At 40.7% G+C, this 24,331-nt stretch overlaps 1 protein-coding gene across 3 annotated transcripts; it reads right to left on the bottom strand.

Moving 5' to 3' along the window:
• SFPQ (splicing factor proline and glutamine rich) lies at positions 289-16,386 on the bottom strand. Of its 3 annotated transcripts, XM_018041360.1 has the most exons (13): positions 15,436-16,365; positions 14,547-14,735; positions 13,943-14,244; positions 13,752-13,847; positions 12,751-12,947; positions 12,568-12,652; positions 12,024-12,141; positions 11,567-11,615; positions 11,365-11,486; positions 5,792-8,949; positions 2,653-2,701; positions 1,718-1,801; positions 292-377 (listed from the first exon to the last, which is right to left on the bottom strand). In XM_018041360.1, the coding sequence occupies exons 1-10, from the start codon at positions 16,273-16,275 to the stop codon at positions 8,812-8,814; spliced, it is 2,136 nt and encodes a 711-aa protein (XP_017896849.1). In that variant the 5' UTR covers positions 16,276-16,365; the 3' UTR covers positions 292-377; positions 1,718-1,801; positions 2,653-2,701; positions 5,792-8,811. The 3 variants fall into 3 exon arrangements, with proteins under 3 accessions (XP_017896855.1, XP_017896849.1, XP_017896840.1); XM_018041366.1 differs by lacking the exon at positions 5,792-8,949 and having other exon boundaries at positions 289-377; XM_018041351.1 differs by having other exon boundaries at positions 2,653-8,949; positions 15,436-16,386.

A 24,331-nucleotide genomic window follows, 5' to 3' on the forward strand; every position in this document is an offset into this window, starting at 1 on the left:
CAGGCCTCAAACCTGTACCCCGTGCACTGGTCCACTGGACAGCCAGAAGTCCCTGAAGGCAATTTTTAAGATACTGACAGCTAAACCTGTGAATAAATAAGGGCATCAGGTTGATTAGTTATTAAGAAGCTGGGGGGGGGGGGGGGAAAGGCTGAAACAGCTCTGCCAAAAAGGCCTCAAGAAATATAATATGGAATGACCTCAATGCCACTGAGAAATAAGTTGCTGACACTTACGGAAAATTCTAGAAAATAGAAGAATCCTACTTAAAAACAAAACCAAAACAAATTCCCATCTTGAAACATTTTTATTCAACAACAGGTTGATTCCTCTCTCTGCTCTTTTCCTCACTGGTTTTCAGGACAGTTCACGTAATCCTGCCAATTAAAAGGAAACAATTATTCCAAAAGTCGTAATAACTAGGTATCAAGGTCTCAAATTTATTTATCAGCAACAATCAAATAAACTTTAAACAAAGAATGTGGTAGCATAAGTATTTGATTATCTTTAGATAAATATGGGTTAAGCAGCACAAATAATTTTAATACCAGACTCACCTAGCGAGTTTATTAAATTTTATTTCCATCTTCTACAACAACTTTTAGTGACAACCAAACTCTTAAAAGGCAGATCTCTTCAAGACACTCCATTAACTGGCACCCTCTGATGGCTTGGGCAGTAAAGAATCTACCCTCAGTGCAGGAGACCCAAGTTTGATCCCTGGGTCAGGAAGATCTCCTGGAGAAGGCAATAGCAATCCACTCCAGTATTCTTGGCCTGAGAAATCCCATGGACAAAGGAGCCTGGCAGGCTACAGTCCATGGGGTTGCAAGAATCAGACACAACTGAGCAACTAATACTTTCTAAGGTGTAAGACACAGATCTCAATTCTCCCATTTCTGCTTAAAATTCAACTGAATTAAAATGTAATTCAACTGATTAATAGCCCTTTATACCTAAGTGATACCATGAAGAAATGCAATTTTTATTACATCAGACAGGTAAGCTGTCTACAGCCAATTTTGTAAAAGAAAAAAAAAACCTTTACTGGAACACAGTCATTGTCCATTTGTCTACATAATGTCTATGACTGCTTTTTAGCCAGAAAAGCAGAGTTGAATTGCCCTTTAAAATTGCCAACCCTCTAGATTTTGTTTTCCATCTATTCTATCAGTGACTCCACCATTTAACTATCTGGATGAAAAATAGGAACTTAAAATCTTCTTCCTCTGCATTGTTATATGGATGTAAAGGTAAATAGAGCTATATATGTTTTTATTAAAAACTGTTTTTTAATAAAGTCCCTGTTTTTCCCGAGACTTTAGCCAAACAAGACTAAAGCCATGGGCTACAACACCTCAGAAGACTTAAAAAAAAAAAAAGATGATTAAACATTTAAGTAAATGTTATAAAAATATACTTGCTACAAATAAGTTTTAACATAGAAGCAATTAAAATGAGATATCCACATAAGTAGTTATCTTACACCACCCAAGATTCCTTCTGAAGACATTTTTTTTTTAAGATGTTTTTTGATGTGGACCATTTTAAAAGTCTTTATTGAATCTGTTACAAGACTGCTTCTGTTTTTTGGCCCCGAGGCATGTGGGAGTCTAATTTCCTGCCAGGGACTGAACCCTCACCCCATGCATTAGAAGGCGAAGTCATAACGACTGGAGTTCCTGAGGACAGTTTAGAGTCAAGAATCTCAACTTACCTTGATACTTCGTCAGTCTAACAAGTTGTGGCTTTCTTTCTTGATCAGCTCATGCTGTGTGAAGTCTTGAAAACTTATATCCACCTATCATTAAAATATAACCTTGTTATGACAACGTATTCGGCATATCTTGAACATTTTTGAACTGATTTTTAACATGTACACTTTATTCTGGTATCAACAGGTATATATTTTAGCATAGGTTTGGATTTCAATAGTGGTTTGGTTTTTTTTTTTTGGCTATGGGCTTCCCCTGTGGCTCAGACAGTAAAAAGAATCCACCTGCAAGGGAGAAGACCTGGCCTCGATCCCTGGGTTGGGAAGATGTCCTTCAGTACTCTTGCCTGGATAATTCCATGGACAAAGGAGGCTGGCAGGCTGCTATCCAGGGGGTTGCAAAGAATTAGACACGACTGAGCAACGTTCACTCTCACAGTTACTGTTTAGGTAAGACCTGGCACTGTAGTATGTATTTATTAGAAAAAATCTTGCATCATTAAGTGAACTCCTGAAGCGCAAACCCATGTTGTTCAAAGTCAAATGTACTTAAGGAATTCCCCCTACCAGTGACGAAACAATTGTTCTTCACAATTTATAATGTAAAAGGAATCTCAAGATTTCTGAATTGGTCCAAAGTTGATTTTAGAGTACCACAAAATACAGTATTTCTCCACCAATTCAAGCTTTTTCTGATCTAACGCCATCTTTTTCTTCTACTGTTTAACATTTTTGTAGTAAGTATTCCCAGCCTTTTTTCTTTCCAACTCATACACACCCACACACATCTATTTTAAAAAACAAAAATACAGGGGTATCAAGAGGTGAACATCTTAAAAATCAAATGGCTTTCACCCCACAGTTAAATAAAATCATTTAACCATTAAATAGAAACCAAACCCCAAATCCTTAATAGGTAGACTTTCAAGGAAGCTTACTTCAAGTGAATGAGCACTCCAGTTATCAGCCAACATCAATCATTCTTACCTAAAGAATAATAAGAAAAAGTTAATATAAAAGACAAGGGCATGAAGATTTGAAATGCTAGTTAATTTCAAAATTTAAAGAGTAAAATCGAGAAACAAAGATTGGGGGCAAGTTACAGCATAAAAAATAGGAAGAAACTTCATGGGGGTGGGGTGGAATCTAAAATCATTCTGAAGTAGCAGTAGACACCTGAATTAGAGTGAGAACTGTATCTTCTTTGTATTTACAAAAGCCTAACTGCATCTTCACCAGTCTGAGCACAATGAAGTTTGACTGCAACCCAAAATATACTATCCCTTATGTGAAGGTATGTGACAACGTTCACCTTACCAAATGAGTTCTAACATCGGCTCTTTTCATATAGAAGCACATACCCTGCTCCCCACCAAGTATGTCTTCCATCCTCAGGTGGACTGACCACCTGAGGCGTGGTCCTCCGAGAGTCCTCCAAGAGTGCCCTCCCCGTGCCACAGTACACAACAATGCAGTTGTTATCCTGCAGTCCTATATATTTGCCTCATTCTTTCCCTCTTAAGTCCTCACTGAGTTTTAAGTTACGGCAGGAAAGCTATGCCTTATCAGGACAGCAAGGAACCTGAGTTTTTCTGAGGGAGAAGACATTCACCTTCACTATGTATGCCTGGCAGAGCCACAGTGCACAAAAACCAGAAAGATCAGCCTTAATCCAAATTCCAGGTTTTTCTTCCTCCCTGACTCAGAGACTGCCAAGGGTATATGAAATAGTTCCCTGTTGCACATGTACCATCCATAAGGGATACTATATCGTTTTGCATTCTTCCTCCATTCTCCAGATTAGCCTATTCTGCATCCAGCCCCCTTTTCACCCTCTGAATAAATCTTTTCAGCACTGGTGTTCAAAAGCAACATTTAAGTTTGATGGTTTACCAACAACTGTGTGTTCCACAGTTGAGTCTTAAAAATTGCCAATCATTATCTAGCAGCAATGACAGATGATTAGGAGCAGCCAAATCCTCTGAATTCTTTCCCTAACAGGCAGCCATTTGAGAACTGCACTAGCTGACAGAGCACTGAAACGTTATCAGCTAAAGCCCAAACCAAATAAAGGCCCAGAACAAACATCCCAGCTCTCTAAAACCTACCCAAAATCATTAATGTTAAGGCAGTAAATGCAGGACTGTGGATCATGTCACTGCAGCTGACAATGATTAACAATAAGAAACATGCAACCCCCATTAAGGTTAAAAGTCCAAAACTAGTCACACGCATCTTCCTCGGGAAAAATGAGACTATTATGCATTCTTTGTAGGTTTTGCAACCTTATATGAAGAGCACCCATTGCATTTCTTTCATCTTTCATAAAGCACCGGTATCTATTCCCAAGGGCCTAACAGTACGAAAATGCATTCTGGCATCACACCTCTGAACTTGCGACCATTGTCATTAAAAATAATTTTTGTTTGTAGTAAGACAAGACTATGAAATACAATGCAAGCACCTGGGATATAGTTACTATTGAAACCCGTTTATCCCGTTTTTTGACTGATTTTTAAAAAGACCCTCTGCACTAAAATTCACAAATTACAGCTACATACAAATCGAAACTAGGAAGAATCAACTTAAGTCACAGGTTTCTCATTGAAAGTGCAAAAGCCTATCATCTTGAAATAAGCAGAATGAAGCAAAATTACCCCCCAACCCGATGATGTCCATATATTAAGTACATTCTCTCAAAAGTGCTATTGACTGTTAAGAAATAAACCTGATATTTTATTTCTAAACAATCACTGAGCCACGGTAGCCAAATGTTGGCTACCAACTTCATGGATTATGCCATAGGAAAACCCCATCAGAATTGCATGCCAATTTCGTGACACTATTGTCACTAATACTGAGCATTATGTTTGATGTACATTGTATTACTAATACAGAGCTAAACTAGTCACCATTTTTTCTTTCATCTAGCAGGAGTCACGTCATTTGGTTGAATGGACTGCATATTAAAGTTACAAGCCTGTCCCCACCATGTGAACTGCTTGCCAAAGAGCAAGCCATTTTTCTTGATACAAAAGAAATTCTCATAATCATGAAGAGTTTTGCCAACATTTATGCGAAGTAAACCAAACTTTCCAGTTACAGAGCAGAAAACATTATACATGAAAGCTATTTCTCATGCATGCTAGCTAAAAATCAGTTCATAGACCAATGTTCAGTTGAATTGAGGTCTGGAACAACTGTCGAGGCAAAGCTTAAATCCTGAACAACATAGAGGGTGCTTTTGAAGACTTACTATTTTGGTAATCGAACAGTTTGGATTGCAACATCTCATCCCTAAAAAGCTAAGGGAACCAAATTCAAAAAGCTACCCTGAACATTTGCAGTTATCCTACAGAATACGACGAAGTCTTACAGTTGGGAAATGATTCCCAACGTGTATTCAATAGGCAAGTCAACATGCCACACCATCTTCCCCCGGTTTAGAGTATAGACATATTTAGACAAATCACAGAGCTTGAACTATTCATGTTAGATTCCCCTCTATGCCCCCAGTTAATAACAAAGCTGTTCCCATGGAGCCCATTTTAAAAATGTTCAAATCACATTGCAAAAAAAAAAACTGTACTTTTAGTTTTAATTCACTCAACCGTGTGGAGTAATAACCAAGATTACACTCTGAAATTGATATTGCTGACCTATGCGGAGGTCAGTTTGCTACAACAGAAACTAATTGTCACATGCTGTATACAGTCTGTGTCAAGATGCTAAAAGCACTCTACTTTCCAAACATGGTATGGTCCCCTCTCCCCCACACCACTGATGTGTTTCATGTTATCTTCAGTTACGATGCAACTAAAACCCACACAACTGAATCAGATACATACCAAATACTCAAGTTTGCACTTTTTATCTGAGAACTGCAACAGCACTGAATTCTGCCTGACAAATTACAGCTCTAACCCAAACCCACACAGTTTTGACATAAGCTAGCTTTATCATACACGTGTTAGGTGCTGCACTGTAATTTCATTGTCAGAAGTATGATGTCAGAATGCCCACGGAATAAAAGTACATAGCAAGTCACCAAGTTAGATTATATTGCTTGTTACCTACCTGTATGCAGTCGGCAATGAGAATCTCGGAGCAAGCAGGAATACTACATCCGGGTCCTAATGTCCATTGCCATTTGCGGTACTACGTTCCTCACAGTTACGCACTGCAGAAATGCTGGCTAAATGCAGTTATGTAGCAGGCCACTACTTTAATAGTGCACAATTGCAGTCCAAGAACACCAGAAAATATTCCGCCACAAACTTAGTGGCTTGCCCAAGAAAAGCCAAGTATCTAAATTTTGATCTGCCATGATATGCCACTTACAAAAATTGCACAGGCGTCACATTACAATTTCCCAAATTATTGTCTATTTGTATTAGTGATATAATACATCTAATAAAGAGTGGTGGGGTTTTACAGTACTTCTTAGAAGTTTAATTAGTGTTTTAAGCGAAGAAGATTATGGTTTCACTAAACATGAACCAATGGGTTAAGTTTCTAAAGTCCTATTAAATACACTGGGATCTCTTAGAGAATGCAGTTTTTAAAGATAAGGAGTAATAAGAGGAGCAGTTAGTTTAAAAACAATCAAGCGTTCCTCTTAAAATTATGAGAGAAAGTGGAGAAGAGGAAATGGGGGCAGGTGGTTTCTTTAAATGAGAAGACTGGCCAAAATTTTACCTCTAAACTACTACCTTCCCTTTCCCACCCCAAGTTTCGTAAATCAGCTTTTAGGAATATACTTTTTAAGATAATTTAAATTCACATTAGGCTATGATATACATTGCAGGACTTGTTGAAAGTCTGAGTAGCTTACAACCCTTGATACACTGCTATTTCAGTGATAAAAGTCAAAACTTAGTTAAAACTAAGCAACATTATTTGCTAAACAATGTTTAGCAATTCTACACAGTAAGGCTACCAAAACCACAACTTTTAGGAGATAATCCATTAGCATCCTTCACCACTCTTCAAAGGTACAGTACTACGAAAAGCTTATTTTAGGGGTCTGTGCCAGCATCCCTTACAAAGAAAGGCATGTAATCTGAAAAATAAACTGAAACATTAATTTTATAGGCAGATTTTCCCATTTCCCCACCAGCCCCCACCCACACATTCAAGTTCACCCTCTGTGGGTGTCCCATGAACACCCCTTATTTTCTTATCATTAACGGAGTCCCTACCATACAATTCAAATTGTAATGGACTCCTTTCAAATCAAGACCCTTGTTTCCAGTACAGAAAATCTCATACATTATCACCAATTATTGACTTGGGACAAAACTTCCTCCTATAATTATGGTAGAACTACTCATTTCCAAGTGTCTTGGTGAACAGAAATAATGAACATTTTCTAACGAGATTCTCTCCCTTAATTAGCACACCAGGTACCTGTCAGTCACACAGCCAGAATGTGGTGGCATGCCTTTATACTCCACTAGTGTTTTAGTATTAACAGGTTTCTTATGCACAGTGCTCAATTGTTTCAACTCTATGTTTCCCTTTGTACTCAGGCACAATACTAAACTTACTTCAGCATTTAAACAAAGATTTGATTTAGAATTTTACTTTTGCCAATTAACACTAAAAGAGGTGAAAAGGAGGAAGACACATCCCACAGTAAGAGTTCTATAATGTACAAATTTGAATGGAAACATAGCTAAAATCAAAGCCAAACCATTCAATTACTTTACCTACTACTTTTAGGAAATTGTTTCTCTGCTTATATATACACTGGGAAAGCAGGTGTTCCCATTGTACTAACAGACACCAGTAACAAACTATTTTATTAATAAGTCAAAATGTCTCTGATGGAAGGAGAGTCAATGAAGTTGACGTTAAACTGACACCACCATCGAAACACTCCGAAAGCTTTATGGTGGGAGGAAGGAACATCTGTACTGTGTAGCACGAGCAACTCTCTCCAGATTTTGTGCCACATCAAAAGGAAACTATGAAAAACAAAAATGTTTCGTAAGAATGGTTCTCTCCCACCCTATGTTATTAACAGTCACTACAAGCTCGTAGAAAACAGACTAAGTTTTTTTCATAGTCCTACAGATTTTGCCCAATAGAAGTAGCACAAGGAGATGTAAGTTAGAGTACAAGTATATACATTTCTAACCTACTTTATGATTAACTACACCTCTTATTTTTGAATTATTCACACTAAACTCCACCTTTATAAATCACTTAAAAGTAATACATGAAAAGGCTTCATGTTTAACAATCTTTAATTCAAATGTGAAAGTTCAATACAAGCCGTTTGTAGGGCTTGGGACTCGTTTTTTAAAAAACAAGAATGGAGGAATGCAACAAAATGATCTTTCCACTTTTTCTTCAGAAACTTTCAAGGAAAGAATAGATCACAGGGCCATAAAAGATCCATTTAAGTCATACCCACTTTCTCCCCCTACCAATAGTCTTACACCCATTCCATAATCTTGATACACATTCCTGAATAAGATTTACAATTCAGCTTTGCTTACATAGCCATTTAAAAATACTTAGCACCAGCTTGCTTCCTTGCCAAACAAATCAAATCATGAAACTACTTCAATAAGCATTTCTTCTTTTTAAAACAAGGGGGTACTTATAAGTAGAAAGCAATACTTAGCCTACAAATAACATTTCCCAGAAATGGCATATGCCATTCAAAGGCCTAGACACTCTTATGCTTTCCAAGTGGAATACCTAGCCTAATGTGCATAGAAGCATGAATGGCAAAGTTGAAGATCAATATCGTAACTATTTTTTCTATTTATTTGAAGCACAGTAAAAAAAAAAATTGGTACACTTTGGAAATTCAGTGGCACAGGTACACTGCCGTAACTTGAGGGACATTATACAGTTTAAAAAAAAAAAAAAAGGAAAAAAAAGGAAAAAAAAAATTCCCCTGTGGCAAACACTGCATTACATAATTTTACCTGCCCCAACAGACCATTTACAAATATTAGGTCAATAAACTGCTAACATCCATAAAAAGGTTGCTTTCTTACTAAAATGCAAGAATTTAAAAGATTGGTTATCTAAACAAGAAAAGACAAAAACAAACTGGAATGAAAGCCTAGATATCACATCTAAAATCGGGGTTTTTTGTTTGGGCCTTCATACTCTTCTCTCCCTCTACCATATCCTGCTGGAGTTCCAGGCCCCATTCCTCTAGGACCCTGTCCACCCACAGGTCCCGCACCTCCCTGCCCAAAGCGCTCAGTACGCTATTGGAACAGTAATTAACAGTTCATTATATGTAGTTGATGTCCATGTGTGTTAAGTAAATATTTTAGAAGGTTCCGTAGTCAACGTTCGTCGATACAATCACCAATGAGTCGATCCACAGGTACCGGGAACATAGAAAGGAAAAAAGGGTAATTTGAAAATTAGTTTACGATAATACATGCCTTGTGGTATGTTCCCACTTGAGCCATTCTCATACACCTGTTTCAAAGAATAGATCTTCCCTGTAGTGCTAAAAAATTTAAGAATTAGTGCAGATGTGAAAACCCATTCCAAAATGAGTTTTAAGAAATTTCACATCAGATTAACCCACTGAAAAGCTTACAAACTTCTCGCTTTCAAGGTCTGAACAGGAAATTTAATTTCCAAGTAAGCCTAACAAGCCCAACCAGACAGATTCAATTCACTCAATGAAGTGACAAAGACCTACTCACCAGTTAGTGGTATGTGCTGCATAAGAAACCTTGTGCTTTTCAAGATCTTAAGACACATCTGCTAAGTTGCAGAAATCTTAAAAGGTTCAAAGTTTTTAATAAAATGCTACCAGACTACAAAAAGAAAAAGAATAGAAGACTAATAGGTTTAGTCACTTAACCGGCACAGCAATTTGATTTAAAAGTGTTGCCATATTCTCTCCAAGTATATCACCTTCACAGCCATCACTACATAAAACCAGAGAAATTATGTTCACAGTACTGTTCTTTATAGTTGCAAATTAACTGAATATACAGCCCACCCTCCTAACAGCCCAACTTTTCATTTTCCCTTATGTCTGTGAAAAGTCCCGACAATTATGATTCCGTGTTTTGGGTGTCTCCCAAACAGCATTAATACCAAGCTTAAGTGACTGCAATAAAGCAGGACTTTATTCCATCTTGTTTTAGATTAATTCTAGTCCTAGAAACCTATGATCCCAAACACAGTAACCCTACAGATATGCAAGCACAGCAGCCTGAGCTATCTTTCAAATTCATATAAAGCAGACCAATCATTAAAGGTATTGCTCAAAACACAAAACAAAGCCCCAAAACAATCCAACAAAACCCCCCAAAAATTAAAAAAAGGTATCAGGGTTTAAAACTGTTATAATAAATAATTTCAATATGCTTCCTATAAACTACTACAGGGCTACTTAAGACTAAATCCTAACCCTTCAAACTATTTCAAAATCTAACAATTTTAGGTTTTCAGCGCATTGTATTATCTCAAAAAGGTGAAAAGGAAATTTGGGGGTTTGTTACCACATCATCTTAGAATCCAGAAGCTATACGTCACAAGGACTATAACATCTGAACTGTGGGAACATCGTGTCAAATTAGTTACAAATTTGATATAGAACCTATATCTGACTATTAGGAAGCATATAAACCAAAATATAACACATTATTTTTAAAATTCATTTTGAAGCTAACAGCACTACATTTAACCCTCCAACTATTTATGATTCTAATCTTCAAAGCCTAAAGTAGATGAGGCCCCATTCTAAATCATTATTTGTAAAATGAATCTAGTGAGCTATATATTGCAGCTTCTCTCCTTTGCCAAAAGACTGTAGATGAACTAATTAGATTCAATTCGGTTGTGACAAAGCACTTTTCTCCAAACCCACCTCTACAGCCAATATTCAGTTCTTCTAAGGATTGTAAAATCCCGATATCACCACTCAGACCAATTCTCTTGGTTGTCCTAAAGGATCCTGACAGGCTATCTATACAGCTAAAATATGACACCATCAAGAAGGTTCAGATCAAATGCACACAACTAGTATGCTAAAAAATAACCGTGACTTTTGCTATTCTGTAGCAAAAGAGATGTCCATTTATTTTAGAAAGTACACCTAAAGACAGGCCCAACAGGAGGGAAACGACGAGTCCGAAGACTAAACAATTCCCTTTTCATGGATAAAGTCACACCAAATGTAGGTCAAAGGCCTACACATTGCTAAAACATGCCTAAAGCTACAAGCTACAAACAAGTCTGATTCACACTTATGGCAAATACCAGCTTTATGAATGACAGCTTGCCATTTGATTACTCTCACTTGGATGTAGAATAATCAGTAGTATCTAACATTTAGAATTTGGATTTGCCATGAACTATTGTGCAAAAGTACACAAGCAATATAATGGAAAGCACCTAAGTCTACTTATTGCCAAAGATAACTCCCAACATACTACTAACAGTATTGACTTTTTGTTGGCAACCTTATCAGGTGAGGTTACCACATTGAGTTCTTCTATGTTGCCAAGGTATTCATCAATATTACGGATTTACACGATAGGGGAACTAAAAGAAGTCCAGTCACCTACTTAAAAAACAAAAACAAAAAAAACACACACACATAAGTTGTGAGAATGAGAATTTCCTTTTGAACTATGTCCCACAAGATACATTACCATGTCGCTTCCCATCATGGAACCACTCATTGTTGCCGGTGGAACTCCAGGATTAGCTTCATAACCTATGCCACCACCACCACCTAGAGGTGGAAATTTCTGGCCTCCTGAGCCATAGGGATCTAGGAAACAAAAATGCTGGTTACCACTCAACCAAAATACTGCTCTTCATCAGTACTACTAATTTAATTTTCATTCTTACCTCCCATGTTCATTGCTCCTCCACCACCCATTCTCATGTCTCTTTCTCTCTGAAATTAAAAAAAAAAAAAAAAAGAACCTTTCATACACTTGTACTAAACCCATACCAAGCATTCTTAACTTGGTAACTCTTAACTTGGAAATTCCCTAAGAAGGAATTTCCAAAGCGTAACGAAAATTGTTTTCAAAAATTGGAAAAAACCAATTAGGCAATTTTTTAAAAGATGCCATTATCAAAAAACCTATAAACCAAGCTTCTTCCTAACCAATGAAATCTTTTGGCCCACCCAAAGAGAAGGTAAAACTCAAGGCCTATCAATCATAAACACTTGGGTTAAAAAGAAAGAAAAAGGCAGAATAGCTACCACGTGAAAAGTGGTATTTAACTGAATAAACTGCACCCTAGGTATCCACAAATTCTGTAGAGAACTCTGATTACATTGCAAAAGTTTACTTACTGGATCCATATAGCCCATCCGACTATAACTTTCCTCTCTTTGGCGTCTCATCTGTTCTTCCATCTCACGTTGACGAATCATCATCTCTTCTTCCCTCCTACGTCGTTCTTCCTCTTGCCTGGAAATATTCATCAAGTACATAAACAAAAACTTTATGCACATTAAAAAAATTCAGCTTGAAGGAAACTAGTAGTTTACCTAAGAGCATTACAGCAAACGAAGGTTGGGACAGTGACTAAGGCGAAAAGCCCTAAATGTATTCCAGCAAAGTAAATGAGCCATATAACAGAAATCTCTATTTTGCAATTTAAGCATTAAACCAACACTGACGTACTTAACACCTCTGTACCTCAACTGACTCACCTCCAAAATTTAGGTACACTTAACACTGAAACAATGGCAACCCACTCCAGTGTTCTTGTCTGGAGAATCCCAGGGACGGGGGAGCCTGGTGGGCTGCCATCTCTGGGGTCGCACAGAGTCGGACACGACTGAAGCGACTTAGCAGCAGCAACACTGAAACAAAGGTTTGACAAAACTGTACCTCAATTGCATCTCTTTACGTTTCTGCATTTCTTGATTGTGCAGTTCTTCCATGCGTCTTAGTTCTTCCTGGCGTCTCATTAGATCTGAACATTGGAAAATTCTGTTATAGATTCACATTAACAAATTCTAGTAAGCTCAAAAGGCAAATGATCCTACTGGCAAAATTCAGAAGGTATTTTACCTTGACGCAAAAGATTTGCCTGATGTTCATGATAGGCATCTTCCATTTCACTTTCCAATTTGTCTTTTGCATCTTTCATGTTTTTTTCAACTTGTTCCCGCTGTTGTTTTTCCATTTCATCAAGGGACTTCCACCGCTGAGAATACTCATACTCAAATGTCCCATGCTGGGCAAAACGAGGAGGGGTTTCTCTCTCCCTGACAATATTTAAATATGAACCAATTTATGGATGCACACAAGAAATATATGTAATCTGATATCCCCTAAAAAACACTGGTCCTTCCACTGGCTTCTCACTTCTAAGAAATACTGGAAGGCAAAAATTACCTTGATTCGTAATTCTCTCTTTACACATACCAGGATGATACTAGACAGTAACATAGGCAATGAGGATCAATCCTACCTTCCCCACTGTCCTAATTCCATTTCCCAAGCCAAGTTTCAATTCAAAGAATATTTTTCCAACTTTGAAAAACCAGATATCTACAATACATCTTAACAACTGTTAAAAAAACAAAACAAGATTGCCTATAAAATCTACCTACCACAGAAACAAACACTAGGTATTTGAATGACTGCTTCAAAACAGGTACAAACACTAGGTATTTGAATGACTGCTTCAAAACCTATGTCTTCATTAAGCATATGTAAGATTTTTGTACATATTAAGCAAAACTGAAAAATTATCAAGTTCTCCGAACTTATGGTTACTGAAGGGGAAAGGACAGTTAGAGTTTGGGTAAGACATGCACACGTTCCTATTATTTAAAATAGATAACCAACAAGAACCTTCTGTACAGCACAGAGAACTTTGCTCAATGCTACAGGGCAGACAGGATGGGAGGGGCATTTGGGGGAGAATGAATACATGTATGGCTGAGTCCATTTGCAGTTCACCTGGAACTATCGAACACTGTCAATCTGCTATACTCCAAAACAAAATTAAAAAACAAAAAAAAAATGAACAAGTTCTCTTTTGTACTTTAAGAGATTGCTCTTACTTTTGATACATTGGATTCTTCTGGGCAAGTTTTTCAGGAAGACCGTCTTCATCATCTAACTGTTCAAGTGGTTCCACAATGACTGGACGAGGAGTTCTAACAACAAAAATAGTTGCATCTTAATTTTGTTCCATCTATATTGCAATTTCTTCATTAAGTTAATAGTTACGAAGATAAACATATAAACTTACGTTGTCAGTAAGAAAACACCTTCACTGCATCTTTCAAATGCTTTTCTTGCTGCTGGTTTAGAAGCAAATTCAACAATGCCTTTCCCTGTAGATCTTCCACGATCATCCACAATTACAACAGCCCTTTCAATAGGACCAAACTGGCTAAAGGCTTCTTCCAACAGTTCATTGGAAACATAAGGTGAAAGATTTCGAACAGAAAGGGCAGCAGCATGTGTGGCAAATCGAACCCGAAGCTGTCTACCTCTCATGGGTGTATCATCAAGTTCAGCTTTAGCTATTTCAGCCAACGCTCTAGATTCCTGCAAGCATCAAGACATACACTCAAAGTTAATGACCTCAAAACTGGCTAACGCCCACCCTAAAATTGTTACAAGTCTAACCCCCAATCCTATTCTTCTGCCAGCTCAGTTCAACTTATCTCCAAGCAGTCTTCCCTGACACTTACCCACCCAATCCCCCTTTTTAAATACTATTATGCACTACACAGCAGCTACATCTTTTCTGTTAGTGATGAAAACTTTATAAAGTTGCTGGTTCAAAAAACACTATGTAGTAGCAAAAAAAGAGAATTCCACCAGAAAAACACAAAAACCAAACTCACAAGCTTAATAAATCCAAATCCTTTGCCTTTGTTTATAAAAACTTCTCCTGGTTCTCCATATTTAGCAAAAAGTCTTTTGAATTCATCCTCCGTGATGTCTGCAGGTAGATTACCAACAAACAACCGACAGCGCTGCGTGTAAGTTTTCTCTCCAGGCCTCCTCAGAAGTGACAAGTTGGCTTTAAACCCCTGATATAAAAGGAAGGAAACTTTCAGATACAAGGTACCTCTCCAAGTAGGAAGAAGGTACCTCTGCAAGTATGAAGAAGCAATAGTCTTTTCCCCAAACTGAATGTTACCAGTCCAATAGGGGTTGCTTTTCTGTTGCCTTTAAAGATCATATTACATGCCTAACCGGACTTCTAAAGTAATCACTCATAACATTAAAGAGCCGAAACCATCATAATACTCTTGAGAAGTCTCTTTAGAGAGTAGGCTCTGTATCAGGAACCTCGTCAATCGTTTATGCCTAACGTCCCTGACAGCAACAAAACTATAGTGGACAGAAATCAAAAGGGTGGAAGGGTATCAATAAAACGATTAAAACTTTTGTCAACGACGAAACCTGTGGCTAAGCGTTAAGAGAAAAACTCGCCCGATGTCGTCGATCCTAAATTTCAAGCTATACTCTTTACTCTGGACCCCAGGATCCGTTAGCTTTAACAGGGCCCATCAAACTTTCCTCACGCCACCCGCTGCCAGCCCGGAGGCCTCCCCAGGGATGCCGCTAGCGGACCCACGCCGTCCGCCCCTCAATCCCGCAGCCCCGCCCACCCACCCCCGCCTCCCGCGCGCAGGCGCCCTTTCCGGCCTCCGACAAAATGGAGGGCGGGGAGGGGGGCCGCCGCCATCTTAGGAAAACCGACGCGTAGCTCAGGTTGACACTCACCTCAGAGTCCGAAATCTTCTCCTCGCTGCGGCCGCCGGGCCCTCCGGGCGGCGGCCCTTGGTGGTGCTGCTGGTGGTAGGGCGGATGGTGTTGCCGGCCCCCGCGGGGCTCCCCGCCACCTCGGTGCGGCGGCTTAGGGTGGCCGCCAGGAGTGCTTAGGCCCGGGCCGCCACCAGGCTTCGGCCCGCCTGGCATTTTGCCGCCCTTGGGGCCGCCGGGTCCCGGGCCCTGCTTAGGCCCGGGCACCGGGCCCCCTGCAGGTGGTGGAGGCGGCGGGCCCCCAGCCTGAGGGGGGGTGGTGGGCACCCCACTGCTCGGCGGAGCCGGGGGAGGCGCACCTGGGGGCGCCGAGGTGACAGCGGGCGGCGGGGTCGGGGTGGGACCTGGCCCCGTGGGGGCCCCCGAGGTCGGGGGTGTGGCGGGCGGCGCCGAGCCGGTGGCCGGAGGGGCGCTGCCTACTCCGGGAGCCGAACCGGGTCCTTGTGGAACGACAGACTTAGATGAGTCCTGTGGTGGCGGCGGCGGCTGCTGGTGCGGCGGCTGCTGATGGGGCGGCTGGTGCGGCGGGGGCTGAAGCGGCGGCGGCTGCTGTGGTGGCGGCTGCTGCGGCGGTGGCTGCTGCTGTTGCTGGTGCTGTTGCTGGTGCGGAGGCGGTGGCGGGATCTGAGGCTTGGGGCCACCCGGGCCCGGCACGGGCCCCATGGGTCCGCGATTCTGATTGAGGCCCATGCCGGGCGGCGGGGAGCGGAAGTCGTGGAGGCCGCCGCGGCCGCCTCCTCCTCCGCGTCGGTGGAAGCCGCCACCGCCACCGCCCCGGCTTCGGAACCGGTCCCGAGACATGTCTGTGATCAAGGGGCGGTCGAGGCAAAAGCGGAGAAGACGTTCAGGGAACGTGGAGGCCACCTTGCTTCGCACAAGATGGCGGATGACACAGGCGGCGCGCCGCCTTTGTCCTCTTCTTATATAGGCCGGCTGGCATGGCCCCGCCTACTTCTCGATCGGTAGCTCCAATAGCCAATTGCAAGCACTGTGCTTGGTGACGCTAGGTTACGAAGATCTCATCTCTCCTATTGGCTCTCGATGAGAGGCGGGAGGAATGGAGTGGTTGAAGATTTCAGTCGGCCAATGAGCGGGAAAAGAGTTGTCTGTAGACCACCGTGATTTGCTGGGAGATATTTGAATGGGTTCTCCCCAGCAATTTTCCCGTGAAAGCAAATAGCCAGGGCCCTATCAGCTCCTGGGGAGAGACCCTTTTCTTTCTTGATTGCCCTCATGAGCAGCCTGCTGGGATCTTTCCCCAGTAAGAACAGTAGTCTCCAGTTCAAAAGCATAAATTAGCTTTGTGCTGGGCCAATGGAATTAGAGAAAATTTTACAGATTTCGTACACAGCGTTTACTGATTTGATTTTGGAACCTAACTGGAGTATTGGTTCTAGCAGTATAAATGTCTAAATAGGCTTAAGTGAGTGTTCTCTTGCTCAAAAAGGCCTTGATTTTGTGTTATATGTGTAGACTATTTCGGAGAAGGCAATGGCAACCTACTCCAGTACTCTTGCCTGGAAAATCCCATGGACGGAGGGATAGGCTGCAGTCGATGGGGTCGCGAAGAGTCGGACGCGACTGAGCGACTTCACTTTCACTTTTCACTTTCATGCATTGGAGAAGGAAATGGCAACCCACTCCAGTGTTCTTGCCTGGAGAATCCCAGGGATGGCGGAGCCTAGTGGGCTGCTGTCTATGGGGTCGCACAGAGTCGGACACGACTGAAGCGACTTAGCAGCAGCAGCAGCAGCAGAATATAGACTATTTACAAACACAAATCACAGAAGAAATTAAACATTTTTCTTAATTCTACCACAAAACACTTGATGAACAGATTAAGATATTTTTAAATTACCATATTAAAAAAATATATGGAATCAACCAATGAACAACATCCTTCTTATTTCGAGGTGCATGAGCCATTTCCCTTAATACCTCTCCTAATTAGTGTCATCTTGAGAATCCCAGGGACGGGGGAGCCTGGTGGGCTGCCGTCTATGGGGTCGTGCAGAGTCGGACACGACTGAAGTGATTTAGCAGCAGCAGCAGCAGCAGCAGCAGAGACCTTTGGGTGGATAACTCCTCTGGTTAATATTAGCCCATGGCTCATGTCTTCTTTTCTAATTCTGTACATCATTCACCGTCTGAATGGATGACCACCCAGTAATACTCTGTCAATCCTTTACCTCCTCACCTCCAGCCATCTTTCCTTCTATCCTATGTTAGCCACCCCACCCACATCGTAGTTAATCCTGTTAGTTATTGCCAGGAATAACATTCCTTAAAAAAAAATCTCTATTTCGGAATCCCAGCCAACATAGTAACTTCTGAGTCTGACTTCATCAGAACCACCAAACCAGGACTTGCGTGGCAGTCCAGTGGTTAGGCTTTCATGCTCCCACTGCAGGGTTCACAGGGTTGATCCCAGGTTGGGGAACTAAGATCTCACATGCCATCCAGCCAGGAAAAAGAAAAACAACTCCAAAATTTTCACTTTCACATTCATAACTTATGTCACCTAGTTTAGATGTTACGATTGCCATAACTCTTTCTCCATTATACTCACCTGGTAAAATTCTGTTTCTGGTTAGACCAAAGAATTCACCTTCTTTAACAAGGGCTGAGGCTTTCACTTTAAATTTTGACCACAGTTCTCAAAAGGGCATTAGGCTTTTCCTGTCAATCTTACCGAATTTCCCTAGTAAGTTCACTTTCTCTCTTCCAGAGATAGTGTATTTCATGCTTTCTCTGTTCAAACTCCAACACTCTCTTCTGTCACACCCCCATAACTAATGACTTCTCATATTTCTTCGAGAAAATAAAAATCACTGCATAGGAACATTCTCATCCAGCTAGAAGCCACCAGGATCTGTACCCATCATCTCTGACTTCCTTCCTGATATCATGAAAAGTTTATCTCTGCCCCTACCAAAGGGCAAGCCCTAGGCCCCCACCCACCACTCCTGCCCCAGTGATTTGGATTCCACGCTGCACCCCCTGTGCTGTCTCAGGGAATTTTCTTTGCTGTATCATCAGTTACTTCTACTGAATCATTTCCATCTTAAACAAAACCTTCTCTTTACCCTATCATCTCATTTCTTCCACTCTTCTTTGCAACAGCACTAAAATTGTCTATGCTCAGTTCAGTTCAGTTCAGTCGCTCAGTCCTGTCTGACTCTTTGCGACCTCATAGACTGCAGCATGCCAGGATTCCGTGTCCATCACCAACTCACAGAGCTTGCTCAAACTCATGTCCATCGAGTTGGTGATGCCATCCAACCATCTCATCCTCTGTTGTCCCCTTCTCCACTTGCCTTCAATCTTTCCCAGCATGAAGGTCTTTTCTGAGGAGTCAGTTCTTCCCATCAGGTGGCCAAAGTATTAGAGTTTCAGCTTCAAAATCAGTCCTTCTAATGAATATTCACAACTGATTTTCTTTAGGATTGACTGGTTGGATCTCCTTGCTGTCCAAGGGACTCCCAAGAGTCTTCTCCAACACCACAGTTCAAAAGCATCAATTCTTCAGTGCTCAGCTTTCTTTATGGTCCAACTCTCGCATCCATACATGACTGCTGGAAAAACTATAGCTTTGACTAGATGAACCTTGTTGGTAAAGTAATGTCTCTGCTTTTTAATATGCTGTCTAGGTTGGTCATAACTTTTCTTCCAAGGAGCAAGTGTCTTTTAATTTCATGGCTGCAGTCACCATCTGCAGTGATTTTGGAGCCCAAGAAAATAAAATCTGTCACTGTTTCCATTGTTTCCGCATCTATTTGCTGTGAAGTGGTGGGACCAGGTGCCATGATCTTAGTGTTTTGAATGTTAAGTTTAAGTCAACTTTTTCACTCTCCTATTTCAGTTCGTCTTCACTTTCTGCCATAAGGGTGGTGTCATCTGCATATCTAAAGTTACTGATACTTCTCCTGGCAAACTTGATTCCAGCTTGTGCTTCATCTAGCCCAACATTTTGCATGATGTACTCTGCATATAAGTTAATTAAGCAGGATGACAATATACAGCCTTGATACTCCTTCCCAATTTGCAACCAGTCTGTTGTTCCATGTCCAATTCTAACTGTTGCTTCTTGACCTGCATACAGATTTCTCAGGAGGCAGTAAGGTGGTCTGGTATTCCCATCTCTTGAAGAATTTAGTTGTGATCCACACCATCAAAGGCTTTGGTGTAGTCAATAAAGCAGAAGTAGATTTTTTCTGGAACTCTGTTGCTTTTTCTATGATCCAATGGATGTTGACAATTTGATCTTTGGTTCTCCTGCCTTTTCTGAATTCATCTTGAACATCTGGAGGTTCTTGGTTCATGTACGGTTGAAGCCTCGCTTGGAGAATTTTAAACATTACTTTGCTAGATTGTGAAATGAATGCAATTGTGCAGCAGTTTGAGCATTCTTTGGCATTGCCTTTCTTTGGGATTGGAATGAAAACTGACCTTTTCGAATCCGGTGGCCGCTGCTGAGTTTTCCAAATTTGCTGGCATATTGAGTGCAGCACCTTCACAGCATCCTCTCCTAGGATTTGAAGTAGTGCAGCTGGAATTCTGTCACCTCCACTAGCTTTGTTCATAGTGATACTTCCTAAGGCCCACTTGACTTCAGACTCTAGGGTGTCGGGTTCTAGGTGAGTGATCACACCATCGTGGTTATCTGGGTCAAGAAGATCTTTTTTGTATAGTTCTTCTGTGTATTCTTTTCACCTTTTCTTAATATCTTCTGCTTCTGTTAGGTCCATACCATTTCTGTCCTTTATTGTGCCCATCTTTGCATGAAATGTTCCCTTGGTATCTCTAATTTTCTTGAAGAGATCTCTAGTCTTTCCCATTCTATTGTTTTCCTCTATTTCTTTGCATTGATCACTGAAGAAGGCTTTCTTATCTCTCCTTGCTATTCTTTGGAACTCTGCATTCAAATGGGTGTATCTTTCCTTTTCTCCTTTGCCTTTCGCTTCTCTTCTTTTCTCAGCTATTTGTAAGGCCTCCTCAGACAGCCACTTTGCCTGTTTGCATTTCTTTTTCTTGGGGATGGTCTTGATCCCTGCCTCCTGTACAATGTCATGAACCTCTTTCCGTAGTTCTTCAGGCACTCTTATCAGATTTAATCCCTGAATCTATTTGTCACTTCCACTGTATAATCCTAAGGGATTTGATTTAGGTCATACCTCAATGGTCCAGTGGTTTTCTCCACTTTCTTCAATTTAAGTCTGAATTTGGCAATAAGGAGTTCATGATCTGAGCCACAGTCAGATCATGTTTGTTTCTGCTGACTGTAGAGAGCTTCTCCATCTTCTACTGCAAAGAGTATAATCAACCTGATTTTGGTATTGACCATCTGGTGATGTCCATGTAGAGTTGTCTCTTGTGTTGTTGGAAGAGGGTGTTTGCTATGACCAGTGCGTTCTCTTGGCAAAACTCTTTGCGTTTGCCCTGCTTCATTTTGTACTCCAAGGCTAAACTTGTCTGTTACTGCAAGTATCTCTTGTCTTCCTACTTTTGCATTCCAGTTGCCCATGATGAAAAGGACCTCTTTTTTTGGTGTTAGTTCTAAAAGGTCTTGTCTATGTTGAAGGTCTCTGTTTCCTTACCTCTGTTGCCTCTTCAGTCCACCTCAATTGGGCCACTCTCTGATAAACTTGCCAAGGATACCAATGAGCCTGCTGTTGCTGCTGCTACTGTTTTAATTGCTAAGTTGTGTCCAACTCTTTGCAACCCCAGGACTGTAGCCCATAAGGCTCCTCTGTCTATGTGGGATTTCCCAGGCAAGAATACTGGAGTCGGTTGCCCTTTCCTTCTCCAGGGTATCTTCCAGACCCAGGGATGGAACCCACGTCTCTTATATTGGTATGTCGATTCTTTACCACTGAGCCACCAGGGAAGCTCCCCAGTGAGCTACATATTGCCAAATTCAATACAAATTTTCTATACTATTTCTTTTTACCTGTTAGCAACATTCAACATAGATGGTACTCTGTCTTTGATGAAACACTTTCTCACTGACCTCTGTGACATCACACTCGGATGATATTCCTCTTGCCTCAGTAACGTCTCCTTTGCTGACTTCTTCCTCTTAAGACCTCTAAATGATGAGATAGTTCACATCTCAGTTTGGGACTCACTTTAACAACCAGGCTTTCTTTTGATCTAGATAGTCTCTTCAAGACTTCAAGCACCTTCTAAAGATTAATAATCTTTACATTTTTACTTACTTGATAGCGTAGATCTCTCTTCTGAGTTCCCAACTTATATATCCAACTACTTACTAGACATCTCCATTCAGAGGTCTAGCTCACATATCAGATTTAATATGTCCAATCTGGAGCTCTTGACTTTATCAACCTAACATATTCCTTCCAGTCTTCCCCAGCATAGTAAATGGCATCAGATAGTTAACCATAACAGGGATTTATCCTCTGCATGAAATTAAAAAGTCATTTCTACCTTTGAAATAAATCTCAAATATCACTACAACCTAATCTTTTCTACCTCCATCTCTCACCTAAATTACTGTAACCACCTTTTTAAAAAAATATTTATTGATTTAGCTGTGCTGGCTCTTAGTTGTGGCATATGGGGTCTAGTTCTCAGGATCATATCCTGGCCCCCTGCATTGGTAGTGTGGAGTCTGAAGCGCTGGACCATCAGGGAAGTCTCACTGCAACCACTTTATAACTTTTCTCCTTGCTTTCTTTCTGGGTCCTCTCTAATTCATTTTCCATTCAGCAGCTACAGTGAACTTTTAGGAAAAAACAATTCAGATGTCATTTTCCTCCCTCTATTTAAAGGCCTTCAGTGGTTTCTCATCGCTCTTAGAATAAAAATCCAAACACCTTACCAAGATTTAAAAAACCCCCCCGCCCCGCCTGCCCCCCTCCAACTCCCCCCCCCACTCCATCTGCTTCCCCATTCTTATCTCTCTAGTTCCCAAACCCCATCCACAGGAAGCCCATGTCTTTTCTTAGGATTTATCAAGTTACTTCGTCTGTATGGTTTTTGCCTCAAGGTATTTGAGCTTGCTGTTTACCCAGCTCAAAGTGCGCTTCCCCCAACTTTCTGCAGAGTTATGGCTTCTTCATTCTTCTATGTCAGATTGAGTGTCACCTCGAAAGTCTTCTCCCCTCTCTGTAATGCCATTTCATATGTGATGTAACATACATGAGAGTTCTCTTTATAATTTCTAGTATTCATCTTATTTCTTTGGTTTATTGTCTGTTTCCTCTGTTGCACTGAGATTCTGTCAAAGTTCTTTAAGTCTGAACCATTGGTACCTAACAGACAAGAGCACAGAAATGCTTAATATGCTAAATGAATGAATGGAGCATAACCGTTTTTAAGGCTCTGGTTCCATCTCCAGGGCCTTGGCCCAAGGTTCTGTACTTTTCTGACATACTCCTTAGGGAAGTTGTAAAGATTAGGTGAAGTGTTTAGTATAGTTGTCAAGTGCTCAATAAATACTAGCTATTATTTTGAAAAAAAAATCAGAAGCTCTTGAATGTTATAGGCCAGAAGACAAATTGAGTTCAGTAACAAATGTCTGGTTAGTGTATTTTCAAAGAGGCAAGGTTAGTAATGGCTCATATTTTTTAAATAAATTTTATTAAAGATAAATAGTTTATTTACAATGTTGTGTTAATTTCTGCTGTACAACAAAGTGTACATATACATACATATATTTATTCCCTTTCATATTCTTTTCCATTATGGTTTGTTACAGAAGATTGAATATAGTTCCTTGTGCTACACAGTAGGGCCTCCCCTGATAGCTCAGTGGGTAAAGAATCTGCCTGCAATGCAGGAGACACAGGAAAGGTGGCTTCAATCCCTGGCATGAGACTATCCCCCTGGAGAAGGAAACAGCAGCCTACTCCAGTATTCTTGCCTGAAAAATCCCATGGACAGAGGAGCCTGGCAGGCTACACTGGGTGCAGAGTCAGATGCGATTGAGAGACTAAGCACACACACAGTAGGATCTTGCTTCTCCATCCTGTCTATAATTCTCTGCCTCTGCTAATCCTAGACACCCATGCCTTCCCTCCCCTACTCCCTATCCCCACCCACCCACCGTTGCCACAATTCTGTTCTCTATATCTGAGTCTGTTTTTGTTTCATAGCTATGTTGATTTGTGTCATACTTAGATTCCACATATAAGTGATATCATATGGTATTTGTCTTTCTCTTTCTGACTTACTTTGTTACCATGCTCCCAAAGCAGTGGGCCCTAAAAATGCTGTCACTACTGCCATTTCTTTCTATTTCCCAGGTAGCAATCAAAACTATCTTTTAAAGAAGCAAATCTGATGCTTCTTACTCTTCTTTTTAAAACCCCTGTTGTCTTCATATTGTCCATAGGAAAAAAAAAATACAAACTCCTAAATTCCTAAGGTGAACATTCCCATCACATTTCTCTCCAGTTCTCTCTCCCTCTTCATTCTTTACTGCAGTCATACTGGCTACCTTTTAGTTCTTTTAACTTGCCCTCACCTGAAATAATCTCTCTCTAGCTACCTTCTTACCACTTTTTGGTTAGCTCCTATCCATCTTTTAGAACTTAACTTATACCTACCCTTCCCTGAAGGCCTCCTGTGACCCCAAAGAAAGACCAAGTTGCATCATTTGATTGGCATCCTGAACTTACACTCTCATAACACTCATCCCACTCTATTGTACAGACTTTCTAAATTGTACTCTTTAGTCTATAAGATCATGAGGGCAATGACTGAGATTCTGTTTAAACCACCAAATCCCTCCAACCTGGTGGTGGATACTCAACATATATTTGAATGAATGAATGAACAAATCCATTCAGTTCAGTTCAGTTCAGTTGCTCAGTCACGTCTGACTCTGCGA

This window comes from Capra hircus, chromosome 3 (assembly GCF_001704415.2).
Source record: "Capra hircus breed San Clemente chromosome 3, ASM170441v1, whole genome shotgun sequence".
NCBI lineage: Eukaryota > Metazoa > Chordata > Mammalia > Artiodactyla > Bovidae > Capra > Capra hircus.

What these genes read in the sequence shown, in the direction of transcription:
- SFPQ (XM_018041351.1), bottom strand. Translation starts at nt 16,275, where the DNA reads ATGTCTCGGGACCGGTTCCGAAGCCGGGGCGGTGGCGGTGGCGGCTTC. An exon ending in AAGAATCCAATGTATCAAAA is followed by an intron (nt 12,948 to 13,751) that starts GTAAGAGCAATC and finishes AAATATTGTCAG; the next exon opens with GGAGAGAGAAACCCCTCCTC. An exon ending in GGCAAATCTTTTGCGTCAAG is followed by an intron (nt 12,653 to 12,750) that starts GTAAAATACCTT and finishes TCCAATGTTCAG; the next exon opens with ATCTAATGAGACGCCAGGAA.